This window comes from Delphinus delphis, chromosome 19, assembly GCF_949987515.2.
Source record: "Delphinus delphis chromosome 19, mDelDel1.2, whole genome shotgun sequence".
Taxonomy (NCBI): domain Eukaryota; kingdom Metazoa; phylum Chordata; class Mammalia; order Artiodactyla; family Delphinidae; genus Delphinus; species Delphinus delphis.
Window position 1 is genome coordinate 42605274 of NC_082701.1, and position 18071 is coordinate 42623344.

At 54.2% G+C, this 18071-nt stretch overlaps 1 protein-coding gene across 1 annotated transcript in view; it reads right to left on the reverse strand.

The window, feature by feature from the left end:
* RAB11FIP4 (RAB11 family interacting protein 4) overlaps nt 1-16838 on the reverse strand; it is a 118492-nt gene extending 101654 nt beyond the window's left edge. The window contains exon 1 of the mRNA XM_059998321.1: nt 16645-16838. Within this exon, the coding sequence (XP_059854304.1) occupies nt 16645-16803 (159 nt within the window). The 5' untranslated portion in view covers nt 16804-16838. The remainder of the gene's footprint in view (nt 1-16644) is intronic.
* Nucleotides 16839-18071: the final 1233 nt, after the last annotated feature.

Below are 18071 nucleotides of genomic sequence, written 5' to 3' on the forward strand. Positions count from 1 at the left end.
CTTCTGGCTGCCCGACACCACCTCTGCAGTCATCTGTGCCCGGCAAGTTTCAGTCTGTCCATCCCCGTGCTGTGCTGCTGCTGTCTTGTCTCCCTGCCTTTGGAGGCTGGCGTCCTCCCCTGACCCCCAGTCAAGACGCACGACTACCTCTTGCCAGCCTCTTGCCTCTGCATTAGACCCCCTCCCGCAGCAACACCGGCCTCGGCAGCACTGCCTTTGGGACACTGTCTGTGAGAGCACCCAGGGCAGCTGCAGCTCAGGCACTTACCCTGGCCTGTTTTCCTTAACTTGCAACTTAGCCATCTGGCCAGCATCCCAGCATGCCTCACTCCCGAGCCCTCCTAAGTCAGGGTCATGTCTCCAGTACCCACCCAGGTTCCAACTAGTTTTATTTAAAAAATTCTGTTTCATATTATACAATTTCCTTTTTAAAAATTTTTATTGAAATATGGTTGATTTACAACCAACTAGTTTTAGGTACTTCCCTGGTGGTCTAGTGGTTAAGACTCTGAGCTTCCACTGCAGGGGACGTGGGTTTGATCCCTGGTCAGGAAACTGAGATGCCACATGCCGCGTGGTGAGGCAAAAATTAATAAATAAATGAAATAAATTTAAAAATAAAATAATAAAACAACCAACTAGTTTTAGAAATGCGTGTGAGTCCCATCTCAGAAGGAAAAGTTGGGACTTCCCTGGTGGCGCAGTGGTTAAGAATCTGCCTGCCAATGCAGGGGACATGGGTTCGAGCCCTGGTCCGGGAATATCCTCCATGCCGCAGAGCAGCTAAGCCCATGCACCACAACTACTGAGCCTGCGCTCTAGAGCCCGTGCACCCAACTACGGAGCCTACGCACTGCAACTACTGAAGCCCATGCGCCTAGAGCCCGTGCTCCGCAACAAGAGAAGCCACCGCAATGAGAAGCCTGCGCACCGCAACGAAGAGTAGCCCCCACGTGCCACAACTAGAGAAAGCCCCCGTGCAGCAACGAAGACCCAACTCAGCCAAAAATTAATTAATTAATTAATTAATAAAAAAGGAAAAGTCATTAGACTCATAAATATAAGAAAAGAAGACATAATGAAATTATTACTTTTTGAAGAGGACATGATTGCTTACCTAGAAAATCTCAAGAAATCAACCAGAAAAATGACAAGTAATAAGTGAGTTCATACCAGTGGGGAGATACGTGATAAATTTACAAAAATCAATTGCATTCCTATATGCTAGTGACATGCAGCTAGAAAAAAAAAAATCAGTGGGAAAAAAGTTTCATTCTCAGTAGTAACCAAACACATTAAATACTAAACACTAGTTTAGCCTAATTGTAAGACATTTATTTTTAATGTTAATATTTTGTTCCTACTGGGAGAACTAAATATATAATAAAGATGGTAATACTCTCTAGTTTAATAAGTTTAATGCAATACCAATTAAAGAACTTGAAAATGTGTTTACATACTTAAAAATCCATAAACGGTGAAGAATCAGAGAGAGCTTTTTTTTTTAAAGGTAATGATGGCTGACTTTTATCAATTTTAAAATATACCAAGTAATAATGATCAAAATTTATAATGTTGCATTAAAAACAAGACCAAAAAAATCTTAGAGCGTCAAAAAGGAATAACGATGGTAATGCTAACACATGGGAAAGAAAAGAATCCACAAGTCCATAGCGACACTCAGGAAAGGTGGTGAAGGAAAGATCTTCTACACAGAACAACCTCTATCTCTAGAAGGAATGAAGGAAAAATCACCATTTTGCAACCACCAGTGTAATTTACGCGGGCAAGGAGCATCAAGGGATGCTAAAACCATTGTGTGAGAAGCTATTTGAGAACCAGATATTTACACTGTCTAAGGTACCATCCCGCAGACTACTTATTAACTATAAAGGGGAAAAAGTACCATTATACTGACGAGATCAAGCAGACGTGGGTTTAACCAACTGATCAAACTCAGCATCACCGATAATGGGACACACCGATATCATGTGACTCCTTATGTGATGCTCTGAGGAGTACACGCCATCACCTCTCCTTGCCAAAAGTGGGAGGAAACAATCAGACATAGCCAGGCGATGGGACAGCCTATAGGACAACCGGCCCAGGCTTGGCAGAAAATGTCAGTGTTGGTTTACAGAAGCAAAGAAAATCAGAGATGGTTCTAACTTCGAGGAGATGAAACAGGAAAATGGCAAACTAGATGCCATATGTGATCCTCGACTCGATCCTAGATCAAAACAAAAAGAAGCTAGGAAGGACATTTTGAGGACAACTGGGGGAATTTGAACATGGACTGAATGTTACATGACTGTCGAGTTAGCATTCAGTCTTAGGTGTGATGGTGACGCTTGTTCAGACAGGAGACTCTCCTCGTCCCTACACTCTGAAGTGCTCATGGGGAAAATGTCAAGACGTCTTCATTTACTTAAAATGCTTCTGCAAAGCAACATTAAAGGAGACAGATGATAGATTATCAGTGGCAAAATGAAAGAGAGAAAAAGCAATTGTGACAAAGTGTTAACAGTGAATCTAGGTGAAGAGTATCTGGGTATTCATCACATCCTTCTTTCAACTTTTCTGTTCGAACATTTTCAAAATAAAGCATGAGAAAAAAATAGAAAGAAAGAATCAGTGTAATTCAGTTCTAGTTTAGAAATAAATTCAAACTATGAATAGAACCAAATGTTGGATGAACCTCATAATAAATTCCAAATGGGTAAAAGTCGAATATTTTTACAAATTGGGGGTTTTAACAAAATAGCTTATTTATTCTTGCTAGAGATGGGAAATAAGTTCCTAACTACTAAAAAGTGATCAATATAATTAGAAATAATGCAGATATGATATAACTGGAAAAAGAAATATTCAAATGTAGAACTTTTGAGTAATAAAATGTCATCCAGGACTTCTCTGGTGGCGCAGTGGTTAAGAATCCGCCTGCCAATGCAGGGGACTTGGGTTTGAGCCCTGGTCCGGGAAGATCCCACATGCCGCGGAGCAACGAGGCCCGTGTGCCACAGCTACTGAGCCTGCGCTCTAGAGCCCGCGAGCCACAACTACTGAAGCCCACGCGCTACAGCCCGAGCTCCGCAACGGGAGAGGCGACTGCAATGAGAAGCCCGTGCACCGCAACAAAGAGCAGCCCCCGCTCACCGCAACTGGAGAAAGGCCACGCGCAGCAACGAAGACCCAACGCAGACGAAAATAAATAAATAAATTTATAAATAAATTTATAAAAAAATAAAAAATAAAATTATAAAGATCAAAATAAAAATTCCCCTTGATAAGCGCTCAACAGAGGTGGACATAACAGTTTATGTAGAAGGAAATACCAAGATAAACAGCAACATGGAAAAAATGTGGTCTCGTTAGCAGTTAAAAATGAAAATTTAAACAAGTTTGAAATACTATTATACACTCATTAAACTGGAGAAACAAGTCTGAAATAATACTCAGCGTAGATGGGAGAAGCGGGCATCCTCATGCTTCGGACAAGGTCAGATATCCGGCCAAACAGGAGGCAGGAGGGAGAAAGGGGAGGAGACTGAAGGAGAAACAAAGACCATCCGCGGCCCCAGACGGCGCGGCCAGAAGCCCAAAATGGCTGTGTCCACACGAGCGGGCAAACAGGCTCTCGATTCCACCCACTCAGTGTCTAGAACACGGGAGCAGGTGCCCCCTAGCAGTGCCCACTTGGGGTCAGGGGTTTTGAGAAACCCACACCAGAGGCCAGTCCTCTGGCTGGCAGCCAAGCACTGGGCCGGGAAGAGGCCAAGCGGGCTGGGACCCAGGGGATGGTCAGTGGTACTGAGGGAGGTCCAGCCCAGCGTGCAGTGCAGGCTTGGGGGTGCCCAGGATCCTTCCCTCCTCACCCGCCACGTCCACTCTTTGGAAGCACTGCTGTCTTTGGGCTCCACCCCGCCCGTACCAGCTCAGGGGCTGGGCCCCGCAGAGGCTGCTGGCGAGCCAGGGGTTGACGGGCCCGCCCAGGTTCCCCTCCAGGTGTACCCGGCAGAATGGAACGCAGTGGAGACATTAGTAGTGACGGATGGGATGGTCAATCCTGGACCAGGTTTAAGCAGAGAGGTGACATGGCTCTGTCTGGGACTCAGACACAGGAAATATCATTAGACGGAAAGGGGCCAAAAGAGCTCATATACACTGGTCACGGCCGCATGTGGGTGACCGCGAAGGACAGGACATAGATTTTGAGGTCTAAAAATACAGCTTAACGCTAGTTCGCTTTCTTGTCCTCTAGAGTTGTTTATAAAATGACAACAATATTTGGAACTTTTTTGTTTTAAAAATAAAGAGCAGCTGCTCTCGGGAGGACTCCTGAGAGGGAGGGCAGGCCAGGGAGCCCCAGGAGCTGCCCAGGTGTGTGAGCGCCCTGGAGCTGGCACGTACCCGCACCTGGGCTCAGGCCCCATCACCCAGTGACCTAGGTGGGGTCACAAAGGACTCATGAAAGGACGCTCTGTCCTGTTTGTCCCAGCTCCGTGCTGTGAGGTCCTGCAGACGGCCCAGCAGCCGCCCTCTGACCCTCCCCTTCCCTCCAGCAGCTCAAACGCCCCTCTCCTTGTCCCTGGACCGGAGCAGAGGCCTCCCAGCTCGGCCTGCTTTCCCCCGCCCCACATGATTCCAGATGGGCTTGTCTAAAACACAACAGAGACATGTCACCCTCAGCTTCAACCTTCAGGATGAAATCCACCCTGTCCTCTCCACTGTGCCTCCACCTGCCTGGTCAGCCCCTCCCCTCTCTCACCTGTCCGCCTCCTGCCAGGTATGCTTCTCCCCTGGCACAGCCATCCTTCCCTTCTGCCCTGGTGGACCCTGGTGTTCAAGACTCAGGCCCGGCATCACCTCTGGGAAGGCTTTTCCATCTCCGGGCAGAGCGAATCTGCTGTCTTCACACCCCACTACACCTAAACGGGCCTCCAGTCCTGCCCTTCTCACAGGTGGACCAAGGTTTCTATCTTAGGGGCCCCTCCCACGCAGAAGCGAGCTCCCTCAGGGGAGGAGTCCTAACCTCTCCCTCTGCGTATCCTCTCACACTGTCACTGAGGAGGACCCTATGGGGCCTTCCCAGGACAGACCACCCCCATGTCCTCACCTGCCTCTTACCTGTAGAAAAACTTGAGCCTCCGAGGCTTTCCCCGGGTTTCAAAGAGCACACTTAGCAGAGAAGTGGGAGAAGGCAGAAACAAAGGAAAACAGTCAAGCCAGACAAAATAACAATAATTTAGCCACTTAACACAGTCAAGGGCCTTTAGTTCCTCCTCAAGGGCTAGAGAGAATATTCTGAGCCATGGCCTTGGGCTATTATGCAGATACCGAAACCCCACCAAGAGGAAGAAGTTAAGCGCATGCCGACCACGAGCATGTAGACCCCAGACCAGCTGGACCCAGAAGGCTGATGACGTTGGCTCCTGATGACCTCACCACCAACCAATCAGAAGAATGTCCACGAGCTGATCTTGTCCCCTGCCACTCCCTCCCTCACTCTGTCTTTAAAAACCTTTCCCTGAAAACCACTGGGTAGCTCAGGCCTTCTGAGCGTTAGCTGCCTGGACTCCAGCCTTGGTGCCTGCAGTAAATGCCGCACTTTCCTTCACCACAACCCGGTGTCAGCAGATTGGCTTTACGGAGATCGGGCGAGCGGACCCAAGTTTGGTTTGACAGCACCAGACTTGACACAGAGCAGGTGCTCAAAGAGATCTGTAAAAGAATGGAAATGGAGAGCCCACCCAGAAAACCTAGAGTCAGTGGTGGTTAACAGTCACATTAGCAAACACATGTGGCTAACATTATCCCCACTTTATAGATGAGGAGACTGAGGCACAGAGAGGTTAAGTAACTTCTCAGGGTCACGCAGCTAGAAAGTGGCAGAGCCGGGTCTCAAACCAGGTGAGCCTGATGCCAGGGCCCCGGTTCCCAAGCTCTTCTCTGTAGCACAGAAAGAAAGTTAAAGCTGGCCTGGCCTGAACAGAGACACTGGAGGGAGGTGGAGGAGATGGGGAGCACGAGGGGTCAAGGCCAGCTGGGGCCACAGGGCCTCTGTGGCTGGGAGGAGACAGCAGCACCAGGCTAGAAGATGGAGGAACGCGGAGAACGTGGACTGGGTGCTGGTGGGGTGTCCGGATTGAGAGTCCGGGCCCTGCCCCTGCTACAAACCCATCTGGGACTGCAGAGGATTGCGGAAGGGCGCCAGGCAGGAAACCGGAGCAGCCAGAGAAATGCTGGCCTCCTGGGGCTCTTAATCACCATTTGCACAGGAAGTGGTGGCGATGCATAATTCAGGGCGTGGTTGCAGGCAGCCTCTCTCTGCTCTGAAAAGTCAGCGCCTGCTGCCCCCTGCCACCTTCCACAGCATCTTCTGGGTGGCACACTGCCCGCAGCCCCACCTACAGGCAATGCCTGCCCACCCTGCAGATTCCAAATCTACTTCTACTTACAGCCCCTGTCTGGCGCTGCTCCACCCCTGGAAGCCAGACCACCCCAGATTTAGAAAACCAGAGGAAGCCTCGGATTGGAAGTTTCTATGTCAAATTTCTGAAACTCAGATCTGATCATTTTCCCCCCTCCCGACCCTGGAACCTGGAACCCTCCAATGGCAGGCAGCTAAGGAGGCAGCTTTAGAATCAGACAGACCTGGATTCACATCCCAGCTCCTCCAGTTACTGTGGGACTCTGGACAACTCCCATCACCTCTCAGATTCTCAGGGCTATTGCGAGGATGAAGGGAATAAGAAACACGAAGGGAGTCTACACCAATCCTTCCCTCACCTCCGCTGTCCACAGAGCCACCAGTGGCCGCAGGAGAAATTCTGGCCCTTGAACAAGGGAGGTCAGGCCTGGAAAAGTACCAGGTGGAGGAAAGGGGCCAGAGGTGCACTCCTGGGGCTGAGAGCAGCAGGGGGTGGCAACAGGGGTCATGGAGTAGGTGGGCTGCAGAGACCATGCCAACAGGCGTCATGGCCGGCCTTAATGTATTATCTCCTTTCCTCAAAACAGTCTCACAAATAGGGGTTCTGACCACCATTTTACAGAGAAGGAACCTGAGGCCCACCTGTCATAATAAGCACCTTTTAAATAACCTGGGCTTTCTCTTTTTTCAGAAAGGCTTCAGCCCTTGCCAGACCCAATGGCCTGTGTGGGAAGTGAGAAATCATAGAAACAGCTAACTCCAGTGAGGGTAGGCAGGTGCTGGTGTATTGCTGCCTGTCCAGAACTCATCTGAGCCAGTCTCACAGCCCCAGCCCCTGAGCTCTCCCTAAGGTCCCTGAGGTCACCAGCTGACCCCTTGCTCCAGCCTGAGCTCTCACCCTCCTGCCCTTCCTGTGCCTTCACCATGCGGAGCCACTTGTCACTCCCTGAAAATGCCAGTCCCCATCCCTGGATCTGGGCTTAGGCTTTGCGCATGTAGATATTCAATAAATGCTGGGTGGTGGATGGACAGATGGGGAGGCTGGGGAGGCTGGTGGAAGGGTGCGTGAACAGATGGATGGACCAACGGATGGATGGGTAATGAATGGATAAGTAGATGGGTTGATGGCTGGGTGGGTGGATGGATGGATGGATGGATGGATGGATGGATGGATGGATGGGTAGGTAGATAGATGGCTGGGTTGATGGCTGGGTGGATGGATGGATGGATGGATGGATGGGCAGGTAGATAGATGGCTGGGTTGATGGCTGGGTGGATGGATGGATGGATGGATGGATGGATGGATGGGTGGATGGGTGGATGGGCAGGTAGATGGTTGGATGGAGGGGATGATGAATGTGTAGACAGATGTGTAAGTGAATGTATAAATGGACGCATTATTGAATGGGCAGGTAGGTAGTTGCATGGATGGGTAGAGGGAATGAAGAGCAGCAGTTCTAGGAGCTAGATCTTAGTTCACTGTATGAAAGAGGACTCACCAGAGCTTGTCAAGATGGAACGGCCTTGCCTCGGCAGGCAGTGAGTCCCCATCTCTTGGCAGGGCTGTTCTGGAGCAACACGAGCACTGAATGGACCTCTACTCCCCTTTCGGCTCTTGTTTTCGTGTAAATCAACCCTTTGACTACCCTGTCCAGGTACCAGCCTCAGACTTGGGATCTCTTCTGGGGACAGTGCCCACCAGAGGCCTATGTGCAATGAACAAACGCTTCTGGAGGAAGTTGGCAATCTTCTCTGAGTTCTGTGCCACAGCAAGCGAGGTGTGGGTCAGACTCAAGGTCTCAGGTCTAAAGGGGACTCAGAGATCCTTACAGCTACAGTTTGGGCTGTGGCGACCAGGAGGCCCACTCTCCTCTTGATCACAGTGGTGTACACACTTCCGGATTCTGAGCTGCTTTGCTCTCCCTGTCCCCAAGAGCGTGCAACTATGGACCCCAGGAGTGGTGGTCTGCAAAGAATTGGTGGCCCTAAGCTATGGCTCCTGGGGGGCCTCCAAGAATCAGAAGCTGCTGGGAATGCAGGAGACAGGGAGGGGCAGAAGGGTGCAAAGAGCCCAAGTCTAGCTGTGGGGGGGGGGGGCTCCAACCTATCCACTGGAGAGGGCCAGTGGTCATACCAGCAGCACATTCAGGCAGTGAATTACGGCTCTAGCCAGTTCTTACTCTGTGCGAGGAGGAGGCAAGGGCAGCTCTCAGACTGAGAGGCTGGGCGGACGGGCAGTCAGCATCCCAAGACGGGTAGCATCTTGCCTAGAAGATGCCTCTGGTCTGGAAGATGAGATGCCCCAAGCCAGTCCAGCTGAGTCCTTGGACCCCCAAACTCAAGCCTGGCTTTTAAAGGGGGCTGAATCCCACCGTATCAGGTTCTGTGTTCTTCCCTCATTTCTCTGTCATGGGCAGGGAGACCTAAGGGCCAGGGTAGAAGGAGGCAAGGGTCTGCCTGGAGGAGCAGGGCTGAGGCGCGTTCCTGGGATCTGTCCACTGCCGGCTCCACAGCCCCACTGGGACGCCAGGTGCATCTCAGGTTTCACAGGCCACCGTGGAACTCCTTGACTCCTTGCCCAACCTGCCTCCTGCCTCAGTCTTCCCCATCCAGCAAATGGCAGCCTCTGAGTTCTCCAAATTCTGTCCTTTCACACCCACTTCCAATGGGCTCTAGTTATCCAAAGCCAGCCGTGTCTCCGCAGCTGCACCCCTGCTCTGCCTCCAGCAAGTCTCACCTGCATGGAGTGACAGCCTCCCCACTGGTCTTCCTGCCCAGCCCCTGCCCTCTCCCTTAAGTCCTCTTGCCATACCTCTAACCCCCAGGCCCCCTCCTGCCTCTGCCCGGATCAGTTGTCCCCAGATCTCTGCAAGGCGCAGCCCCCCACTTCATTCCAGGCCCTACTTCAATGTTCATCTATGACAGAGAGGCCATCCGTGGTCATTCTAAGGGCAAAAATCTTTTTGTCTCAGTATTTTCTGTTTCTTCCTAGTCCTGTACCTTCCTCCACTCAACAGTAATTGTCGTTCCTTTTGTCAGTTTCTTTTCCAGCCCCTCCCCCATGGAAGCTCCGGGCCACTCCTGATTCCCAGAGCCTGGAAGAGTTTTGGCATAGAGTAGGTATGCAAGATATTAATCGAAAAAAAACCTTTTTAAATCCTGGAAACAGGGCTTCCCTGGTGGGGCAGTGGTTGAGAGTCCGCCTGCCGATGCAGGGGACGCAGGTTCGTGCCCCGGTCCGGGAAGATCCCACATGCGGCGGAGCAGCTGGGCCCGTGAGCCATGGCCGCTGAGCCTGCGCGTCCGGAGCCTGTGCTCCGCAACGGGAGAGGCCACAACAGTGAGAGGCCTGCGTACCAACAACAACAACAACAAAAATCCTGGAAACATGTATTAAGACAACCACCAACCACCAATGCAAAAGGTATTTCCATTAAGGCTGCTCTAAAAATTTCAGGGCATTCACCCAATCATGTGAGGTCAGGGGAGGACAGCAGTTCACCCAGGCATGACATTCACTGTTTCCAGGCCAGAGGGCATTTCCCCTCCATCCCACCCCAGATCTGGTTCACTCAGCTCTAACTGTCCACCGCAGCCAGCTGTCAGCCTCCCCTTCTGTGCTCCACCTGGGGGGACTGCTCTAGGCCCCGGGGTGGGGACGGCCGCGGGGTGGGCCAAAGGGATCGCTGCAGCGCGAGGCAAAGGAGCAGCCCCTCTCCACCCTACGAGCCCCGACTCACTCACACATAGTCCAGGGCTGGGGCAGAGCCCCCCTCCCAAACCCCTACAAATGGACCCGTGGACACGGGTGCTCGGGGTGGGGCACCTGGGTGGGACCCGCCAGGCACCTGGTGGCTGCGTCAGCCCCCAATCCGCACCGGCCCCCTCAGGCTGTGGCAGTGGAGCCCTGGCCCACGGAAGGGGGAGTGGGTCCTCAGCCACCCATGCACCACCCAGCAGGGTCCTGGGTTCCCCGTGCGCAGGAATCCGGAGGTGCAGCCTCCCTCCTGGCTCTGCCTCCTCAGCCGCCAGCCACAGGGAAGGCACTCCTCCCTCTGCCCCGCTCCCACACCTCCCCATCTCCCTTCTCCTTCTTCGCTCCTCTGCTTCTCTTCCAGGTGCAGGGGAAAGCTCCCGGGCCTGAGAGTCAAGGCTGGATCTGACAGCCGCTCCGCCTGCCCAGCCTGGTGACCCTTCACCATCCCCCTGGGAAAAGGGGTAAGTTCTTCTTCACAGGGGGAATGGCCGATACCCATGCTGGGGCTTGTCTGGGCTTTGAGAGTCTCCACCCACCGCAACCGGGCCGAGGGCGTGTCCTGCTGTTTGGAAGGCCTGATTCTACCCCACTTCTCCATTCAGATCTCAACAAGGGAGGCACGGGCCGCACCGCCCTCCACCAAGCCCTCCACGACCTGGAGCTTCCTCCTGCTCTACATCCCGGTATCTTGGGAGTGAAGCTGTAGCCCAGAGAGGTTTTGCCACATGGATTCAGGCTGTGTCAAGACTGCCTGACAAGATGGACCAGTCCCCCTGGACACTCTTCTCACGCCCCTCCTCCCAGCACAGCCAAAGTGCGCTAAGAGCACTGGGCATCCTATCTGGGGCTTGGCCCCTCCCAGCCCGCCCCCGGAGCCTGGTGCCTCGCGAGGGACCGCAGCCTCAGCCTGGCTTCCACAGTGACCTCCAAGCTCAGGGGCACCAGCTGCACCCGGGTGAGGCACAAACACAGGGCCCTTTCTGGGCCCCACTCCCGTCCTGCTCCCCACTCATGGGTCACAGGCACCCCGACCTTTCCTTCGAGGCTCGGAGAACCTGGGCCTTCCTTCTGTTTCGCCAGCTCTGTCATCCCCACCATGTCCCCATTAGGGTGGGGCACTTAGAGGGGGCCTGTTCTCCAAAAGAGCCTTAGATTCTTCCCTCCAGGAGTGGCGTGTTGGGCTCTGCAGGCCTTTTGGACCCCTGTCGGTTCTGCACCCGCTGCCACTGCCCAGGTCAGGACCCTCTTCCTCTCAGGCCAACTGTCACATTCCCCTCCTGGATCCAGCCCCTGTTCTCAAGCACACCTCTGACCCTGCTGCCTGGACCTTCCCACCAGCCACAGGGAACGGCTGAGGCTTTCCTGATCTGGCCCCGCCCTCCCCTCAAGTCCCTCCTCCTATCACCTCCCACCTCCAGCCACAGATGTAGGGATACAACTGCTTCTTCCCCAGCATCCTGTCCCCTCCTCTCCTGAGCAGACCCAGCTTTACTTCAGGGCTCTCCCTCCCCTGGCAGCCCCAGGACTGTCTCCTGATAAGTCTCGGCCCACCTAGAACCCCAACCCCTTTGCCGGTTCAGACACTCAGGCTGAAGCCAGCCAGCACCAGCATCTCCCTTGCGGCAGTCCTTCGTCCAGAGGGGACTTGGGGACTAAGGGAGCCCAGTCTGACCCCTTATTTCATCTCCTGCTCAATATGAACAAGGAGGCACGATGCCCCAGTTGCTTCCGGCACCTGCAAAGAAGCGGGGAAGTTATAGACTAGTCCCAGGTGGGCTAAAGCTGCGTCACTGCCCCCAAATAATTACCACCACGCTTCCCAGCAGGAAGGACTGGCCACTGCTCAGAGGAGAGGGTACTGGTTAACAACTGGCAGAGACACCACTCAACTACTTTTGAGTCCATTCTTCTAGCAAGAAGGATGGTTTTCAAACTGGAAAAGGGAGAAGAATATATTTACCAGGGATGTGGCCCAAGATATCTCTGGCGCTCCCAATGCCTTCCACTCACAGATGCGGGAGGGCTGGAAGCTCAGAGCTGACAAGGAGGGTGGGCCGAGAACACCAGGGACTGTTCGCAGATCTGGACCTCAACCCCCAAGAACGCCCCAGCCTAGAACAGCCTCTCAAAGATGCTCACAAATGTTTACCAAAAACACCAATAGTAAGAGCAGCAGCAATTCTGATAGCGGGCCTACCCCGTCCCGATACTGAACACTTTACGTGTATTAACGTGTTCAAGCCCCACAATAACGCTATGGGATGAGAACTGTTATCACCCCCGTTTTATGGATGAGTAAACAAAGCCCTAGAGAGGTTAGACACAAAAGCAAGCTATCAGAGGTCAGCACGGGTTCAGGGCCCTGGGCCATCATTTCTCGTCCTCGTCACAGTGGTCTTGCTCCTACTTATTACAGACTTTCAGGGCTGGGACAGCGCCCTCACGTTCTTTGAAACGTCAACCTGTGTTCTCACACACGACTCATGTTTTCATCGAATTTCCTTGTCTTCTCTTTTCTACTATGATTCCCAAGTCAATAAATTAGGGGAATATCGGAGGCCAACCTGATACATACATAACATTATTATTTTTTTTTTTGTGGTACGCGGGCCTCTCACTGTGTGGCCTCTCCCGTTGCGGAGCACAGGCTCAGCGGCCATGGCTCACGGGCCCAGCCGCTCCGCGGTATGTGGGATCTTCCCGGACCGGTGCACGAACCTGTGTCCCCTGCATCGGCAGGCGGACTCTCAACCATTGCGCCTCCAGGGAAACCCCATAACATTATTATTAACTGGAGTCTGTACTTTATTCAGACTTCCTTAGTCTTTGCCTGATGTCCTCTTCTTGTTCCAGGACCCCACCCAGGACACCACATTACATTTAGTTGTCACGTCTCCTTAGGCGTCACTTGGCCAGGACAGTTTCTCAGACTTCCCTTGGTTTTGATGACCTGGACAAAGGTGAGGAGCACTAAGCAGGTGTTTTGTAGAATAACGTCCCTCTGCTGAGATTTTTGTGGTGTTTTCTCATGACTGGACGGGGGTGATGGGTCTGGGTGGGGGATCACAGTGGTAAGGTGCCTCTCCCATCACATCGTATGAAGGGTACATACTACCTACCTGACTTATCACTGCTGTTGTTGATCCTGGTGACCCGGCTGAGGCAGTGCGTGTCAGGCTTCTCCACCGTAAAGCTGCCCTTCCCCCCTTTCCACAGTGTCCTCTTTAGAAGGTAGTCATATGCATACATGACGCTTACAGGGTGGGGGGTTATGCTGCACCTCCTTGGTAGGGAATTATCTACATAAATTAATTTGTTCTGTATGGGAGACTCTCCTAGTATTTATTTATTAATATTAAATCATTTATTGATATTAGTGTGGCCTCATGGATATTTGTTTTACACTTTGCAACCTAGTATATTTTGATTTTTGCAAAGCATTTGATTCTGGTGTCCCTGGCATTCTGGGTGTAGTTGATAAAATATGGATAATCAGCTCTGATAAATTCACTGAATTCCGTATCTAATGAATGAGAGTTCTCCACCCTAGAGCACTGGCAGCGGGTACGGGGTGGGAAATCAAGGTCTCTATGTGATTTTTAAACAAATGAGATAGAAACTGCCAGAAAACGTAGCATTTTGAAGGGGAAATGACATCCCTGTTCTGCAGTGCATGTGTGAATTTGGTGTGCAGCGAGCAGGGCTGAAAAATGTATTTCCGTGGGTCTCAGTCAGTAACACAGTGTGAACAGAACCACCCCTACGAGGCTCTGTCCGTGGTCCTGCCCTGGGTTTACACCAGCCTGGCAGATTGAGACATAAAGCACCCACTTCTCCAGCCTGAAGGCAGCACAGCATCGAAGTGACAAAGGTAGGATTGTAAATTCTCTCTATTGTCTGTTACAATGGGAGGAAATGAACAAGATGAAATTTAACAGGGATAAGGTCCAAGTTACAGGTTTAGATTTAAGAAAGTACTGACACAGACAACAGGCCTGATCTCTTCAACAAGTCAGGGTTATTCAAATTAAAAAAAAAAAAAAAAAGCATTGCATTAAAGTAAGAGATCAGAATAACCGGATGCATTGCACAGTTCTGGCGAGGAAACTGGTTTGAACAAAACAGCAAAGATTGATGTTTTGGGGCCAAATAGAGAAATCTGGATAAGGTGTGCATGTTAAATGAGATGAGAATTTATTGAAGCAGGAAAGTGCTGATCATTTACTGGAAAAAAATCAGGTTACAAGACAGTATGCACAGCATGACCTCATTTTATGGAGAAAATCTACATACAAGCATAGAAACAGCTCTGGAAGGATGTGCCCAAGGTGTCACAGGTAGGCTCCCTGGGAGATGGGAACATATTTTATTCTTGCTTGTCCATATTTCTAACTTCCCGCAGAGCATATAAACTGATTCTGTAATGATATAAGATTACGCTTTAAAAAGAAAACTCACTGACCCTCCTCCAGGATGGAGGGGAATCTTGGCAGAGGCTGCTAAGAAAGATCCCTGGGGGTTTCAGTGGCCAGAAACTTGACATGAGTGCACCACTCCAAAGGCACCTCGCCCTGAGCCACCTGTGTGCGTGAGACGTGTTGGGGCCGGCACAGTCCTGGAGTCTCCTGGTCCAGCCCCTCCATGTCATTACTAGGAGAACTCCGTCACACAATTAGTCGATGGTGGCTTCAGGGCTGGAAGCCAGAGGTTTGGTCCCTGCCAGATTGTATGGAAATGGTCTGGGGCTTCAAGAACAGGGGCTATTTGGCCTGGAGAAGGGAGGATGGTAGGAAGTGAGTGGGAAGGGGACAGGAGCGCTGTTTTCAAATATTTAAAGGCTGTCACGTAGAAGAGAGACCCACGTGGGTCCCCGTCCAGAACCACGATGACTAAGTGACAAGCAGGTTTGGCTCCAGTGTGTATGAGGAAGAAGCTCTAAGAAGAGGAGCTGTCCAGATCAGGGATAAGGCTGGGGCTTGTTAGGGGCTCACCACTGAGCCCACATGGCCTCCTGCCAGAGCCTGCTGGGAAGCTCTTCCCACCAGTGAGACTGCGGTTCTGGAACTCCAGTTCCAGCCAGAGCCAGACTTCTCCCCTGCAGCCTGTGTCCTGAGAGGAAAGACTGGGGCTCTCCCCAGGCTTGGGCTCTGCTCAGCCTGCCTCGATGAGGGGAGGGGCTTGACCAGCCTTTGGGAAGAAGGACCGGCTGGCTGCAGGAAACGGTCCTGAACCAATCCCAGCAGAGGGAGAGGGTGGGCTCCAAAGGGGCTGTAGCAGTGAGCCTCCTGGGATGGGGTACCTGAGTTCTCGAACTTGACACTTGCCTCACCCTCTTTCACTTACTGGTCTCAGGGACTCCCAGGTCCCAGCCATGCCCAACGGCCATGCAGAGATGATTACCTATCATCTCCCCCTTGCCAGGTGACAGGGAAGCATGGATCCAACCCAGGCATGCCTTGGCTTCTCTTATGTTCTGAAATGCTAGGCCCCAGCTGTCCCCAGAACAGAATGCCAGCCAGGCCCATGCAGAGCCTGAGGCCTCAGGTGGCCTTGGAAACTCACTACTCAGGGCTTCGTCTCCTGACGATTTCAGAGTGGGCAGTAGCAGAAGGGTGGGGATGCTCTCCCGCCAGGTAGGTGCCTTGCCGTACCCCCTCCCCCAGACATAGCCACCTGTCCCTGTGCCCATGGCATGAGAGTACACCTGTCTCTGCCCACCCCACTGGCAGCACCCACCCTCCGATCCCAGCTCTGCTAACAACCAACACCGTTCCTACTTTCCCTAAATCGACGCGGCCCGCCCTCCCCCCCCCCACCCCTTGCTGCAAATACTGCTCAGCTGCCGCTCCCCAGCTTGGCTCTGGGAGGTCTGCCGCAGCCGACACAGCCAGCTGCCAGCCAGGCCTGCCCATGGGAGCCCGCATGGGGGGTCATCGGGCGCTGGGCCGAGAATCCAGGAAGGTCGCAAGCAGACACCTCCCGCTGTGTTCTAGGTCGGCTGGGTGCAGTCAAGGAGCCGAGACAGCAGAGCGCCCCTAGTTGTCCTCTCGCTCCCTCGGCCAGGCCCAGTGGGGCGCGTGCCTCCCTCCCCCACCCCACCCCGCACGGCGTCCTGGCATTCCCGCACACAGACCTCTGCGTCTCGGTCTCCGCAGGGTAGGAAGGGGCGGGGGTCCCGGGACCAGGATCTGACGGCTCCTTCCCCCCACCCCCCAAACCCCGAGTGGGCTGCAGAGCGGTCAGAAGGGCCCGCAAGGGCCCGGGGTAGGGAAGATAGGCAGAGAAGCCCCCACCCCGGGCGTGATGCGTGACTCTCGCAGCGCCGGCGCTAATGGTGGAAAGCGAGGGTCCGACAGGGCGGGGATGCCCGGGGGCTCGGCCGAGAGCGGGCCGGTGAAACGGCGGGAAAGCCGGGGTGGGGGATTGGAGCGCGGACGCCCCCGCCGCGGGCCCTTACCTCCTCGCCTTGGCCGAAGCGCAGTCCGAGCGCCGCGACGCGCTCCACGCGCAGGAAGCCGTCGGGGTCGCGGCCGCACACCTCGAACACCTCGCGCAGGCGGCGCACCGAGCGCAGCAGAGCCGCGGGGGCGCCTGCCCAGCCCGCGCCGCCCGCCATCCGGCCCGGCCCCGCGGCTAGCCCGAGCCCCGCGCCCGCCGCGCCCGCCCGCCCCGCGCCGCCGCCGCCGCCGCCGCCGCCGCCATCGCCGCGCGCCCTCCGCCCGGCGCTGCGACGCGCAGCCTCCGCCCGGTGGCGGCGGCGGCTGAGCCGTGTCAGCAGCGGCGCCGCAGCCCCGCGGCTCGGGGCGGGCGGGGGAGGGGGAGGCTGCAGACAAAAGAGGCCGCGCGCCCCCGAGGGCGGCCGCCCTCGTGGCCCCGCCGCCTCCCCCAGACTCGGTGTCCCTCGGCGGCTCCGAGCTCGTCCCGTCCCCTGGGAAACCGGGAGGGTGGGTGTGCGACAGGCGCCCGGAAACCCAGGGCTGCCCGAAGGCCCCGCCCCTGCTTGGAGGAGTCAGAGAGGAGGCCCGAGTCCCCGGACCAGCCGCGCCGGGGTCCAACAGCCTCGCTTCCAACCTCAGACCCCCAACCCCAAGGCCAGGCCCTCTTCGTTCACCGCGTCCTGTGTGCGTACCCAGCAGTGTCGAGAGCTCAGTATGTCCTAGGGGTTTCCTACATTAGCGCGTTGGATTGTTACACTCATCTCCGAGGAAGCTGAGGCTCAGAGAGGTTGAACTACTTACCCTAGGTCACACAGCCTCTGGGAGCCCGGGTCAGGATTCCTAGCCAGTCTGGAGCTGGATGGAGCTAGACTCCCTATTCTTACCCTTCTCTGTGCTGCCTTTTAAAGAACAGTTTCCAGGCTTAGGTCCACACAGGCCTCCCCAACAGAACTCTGGGCCAGCTCTGGGCTGGGAAAGGGTGCAGAGGGGGGGGGGGGGCAGAGACCCTGGGACAGGAGAGCGAAAGAGGAGACCAGAACAGGCAAGAGGAAGGAAAAGCAAGGGCCACCCATCAGGCCTGCCTGTTGCAGGGCCGGGGGCCACCCAGCGCCTTGGGGAGGTTCCTTCCCTTTCCCTGGGTTCCCGCTCTCAGCCCTTGCAGCCCTGGACTTCAAGCTGAGAGCCCAGGACAAGAGTCTTGGCCCTGGGAGCTGGTGGCAGCCTCCAGGCCTGGACCTTAGCCTCCTCCCAGTCGTGCTCAGCTGAGCCTCCACCCCAGCTCTTGTGACTCCCAGCCTCGCCTGGGGCTCTGCAGAACCTGGCCTGGCTCTGCTCTCCTCCTTCCTTGTTGCTCAGCATGCCAGGCCCTTGTGGCACCAGTTGCACCCAACCCAAATACAGGTCTTGGCTGAGCCCACCCCCACTAATGCTCCCCAGCTCAGTTCAG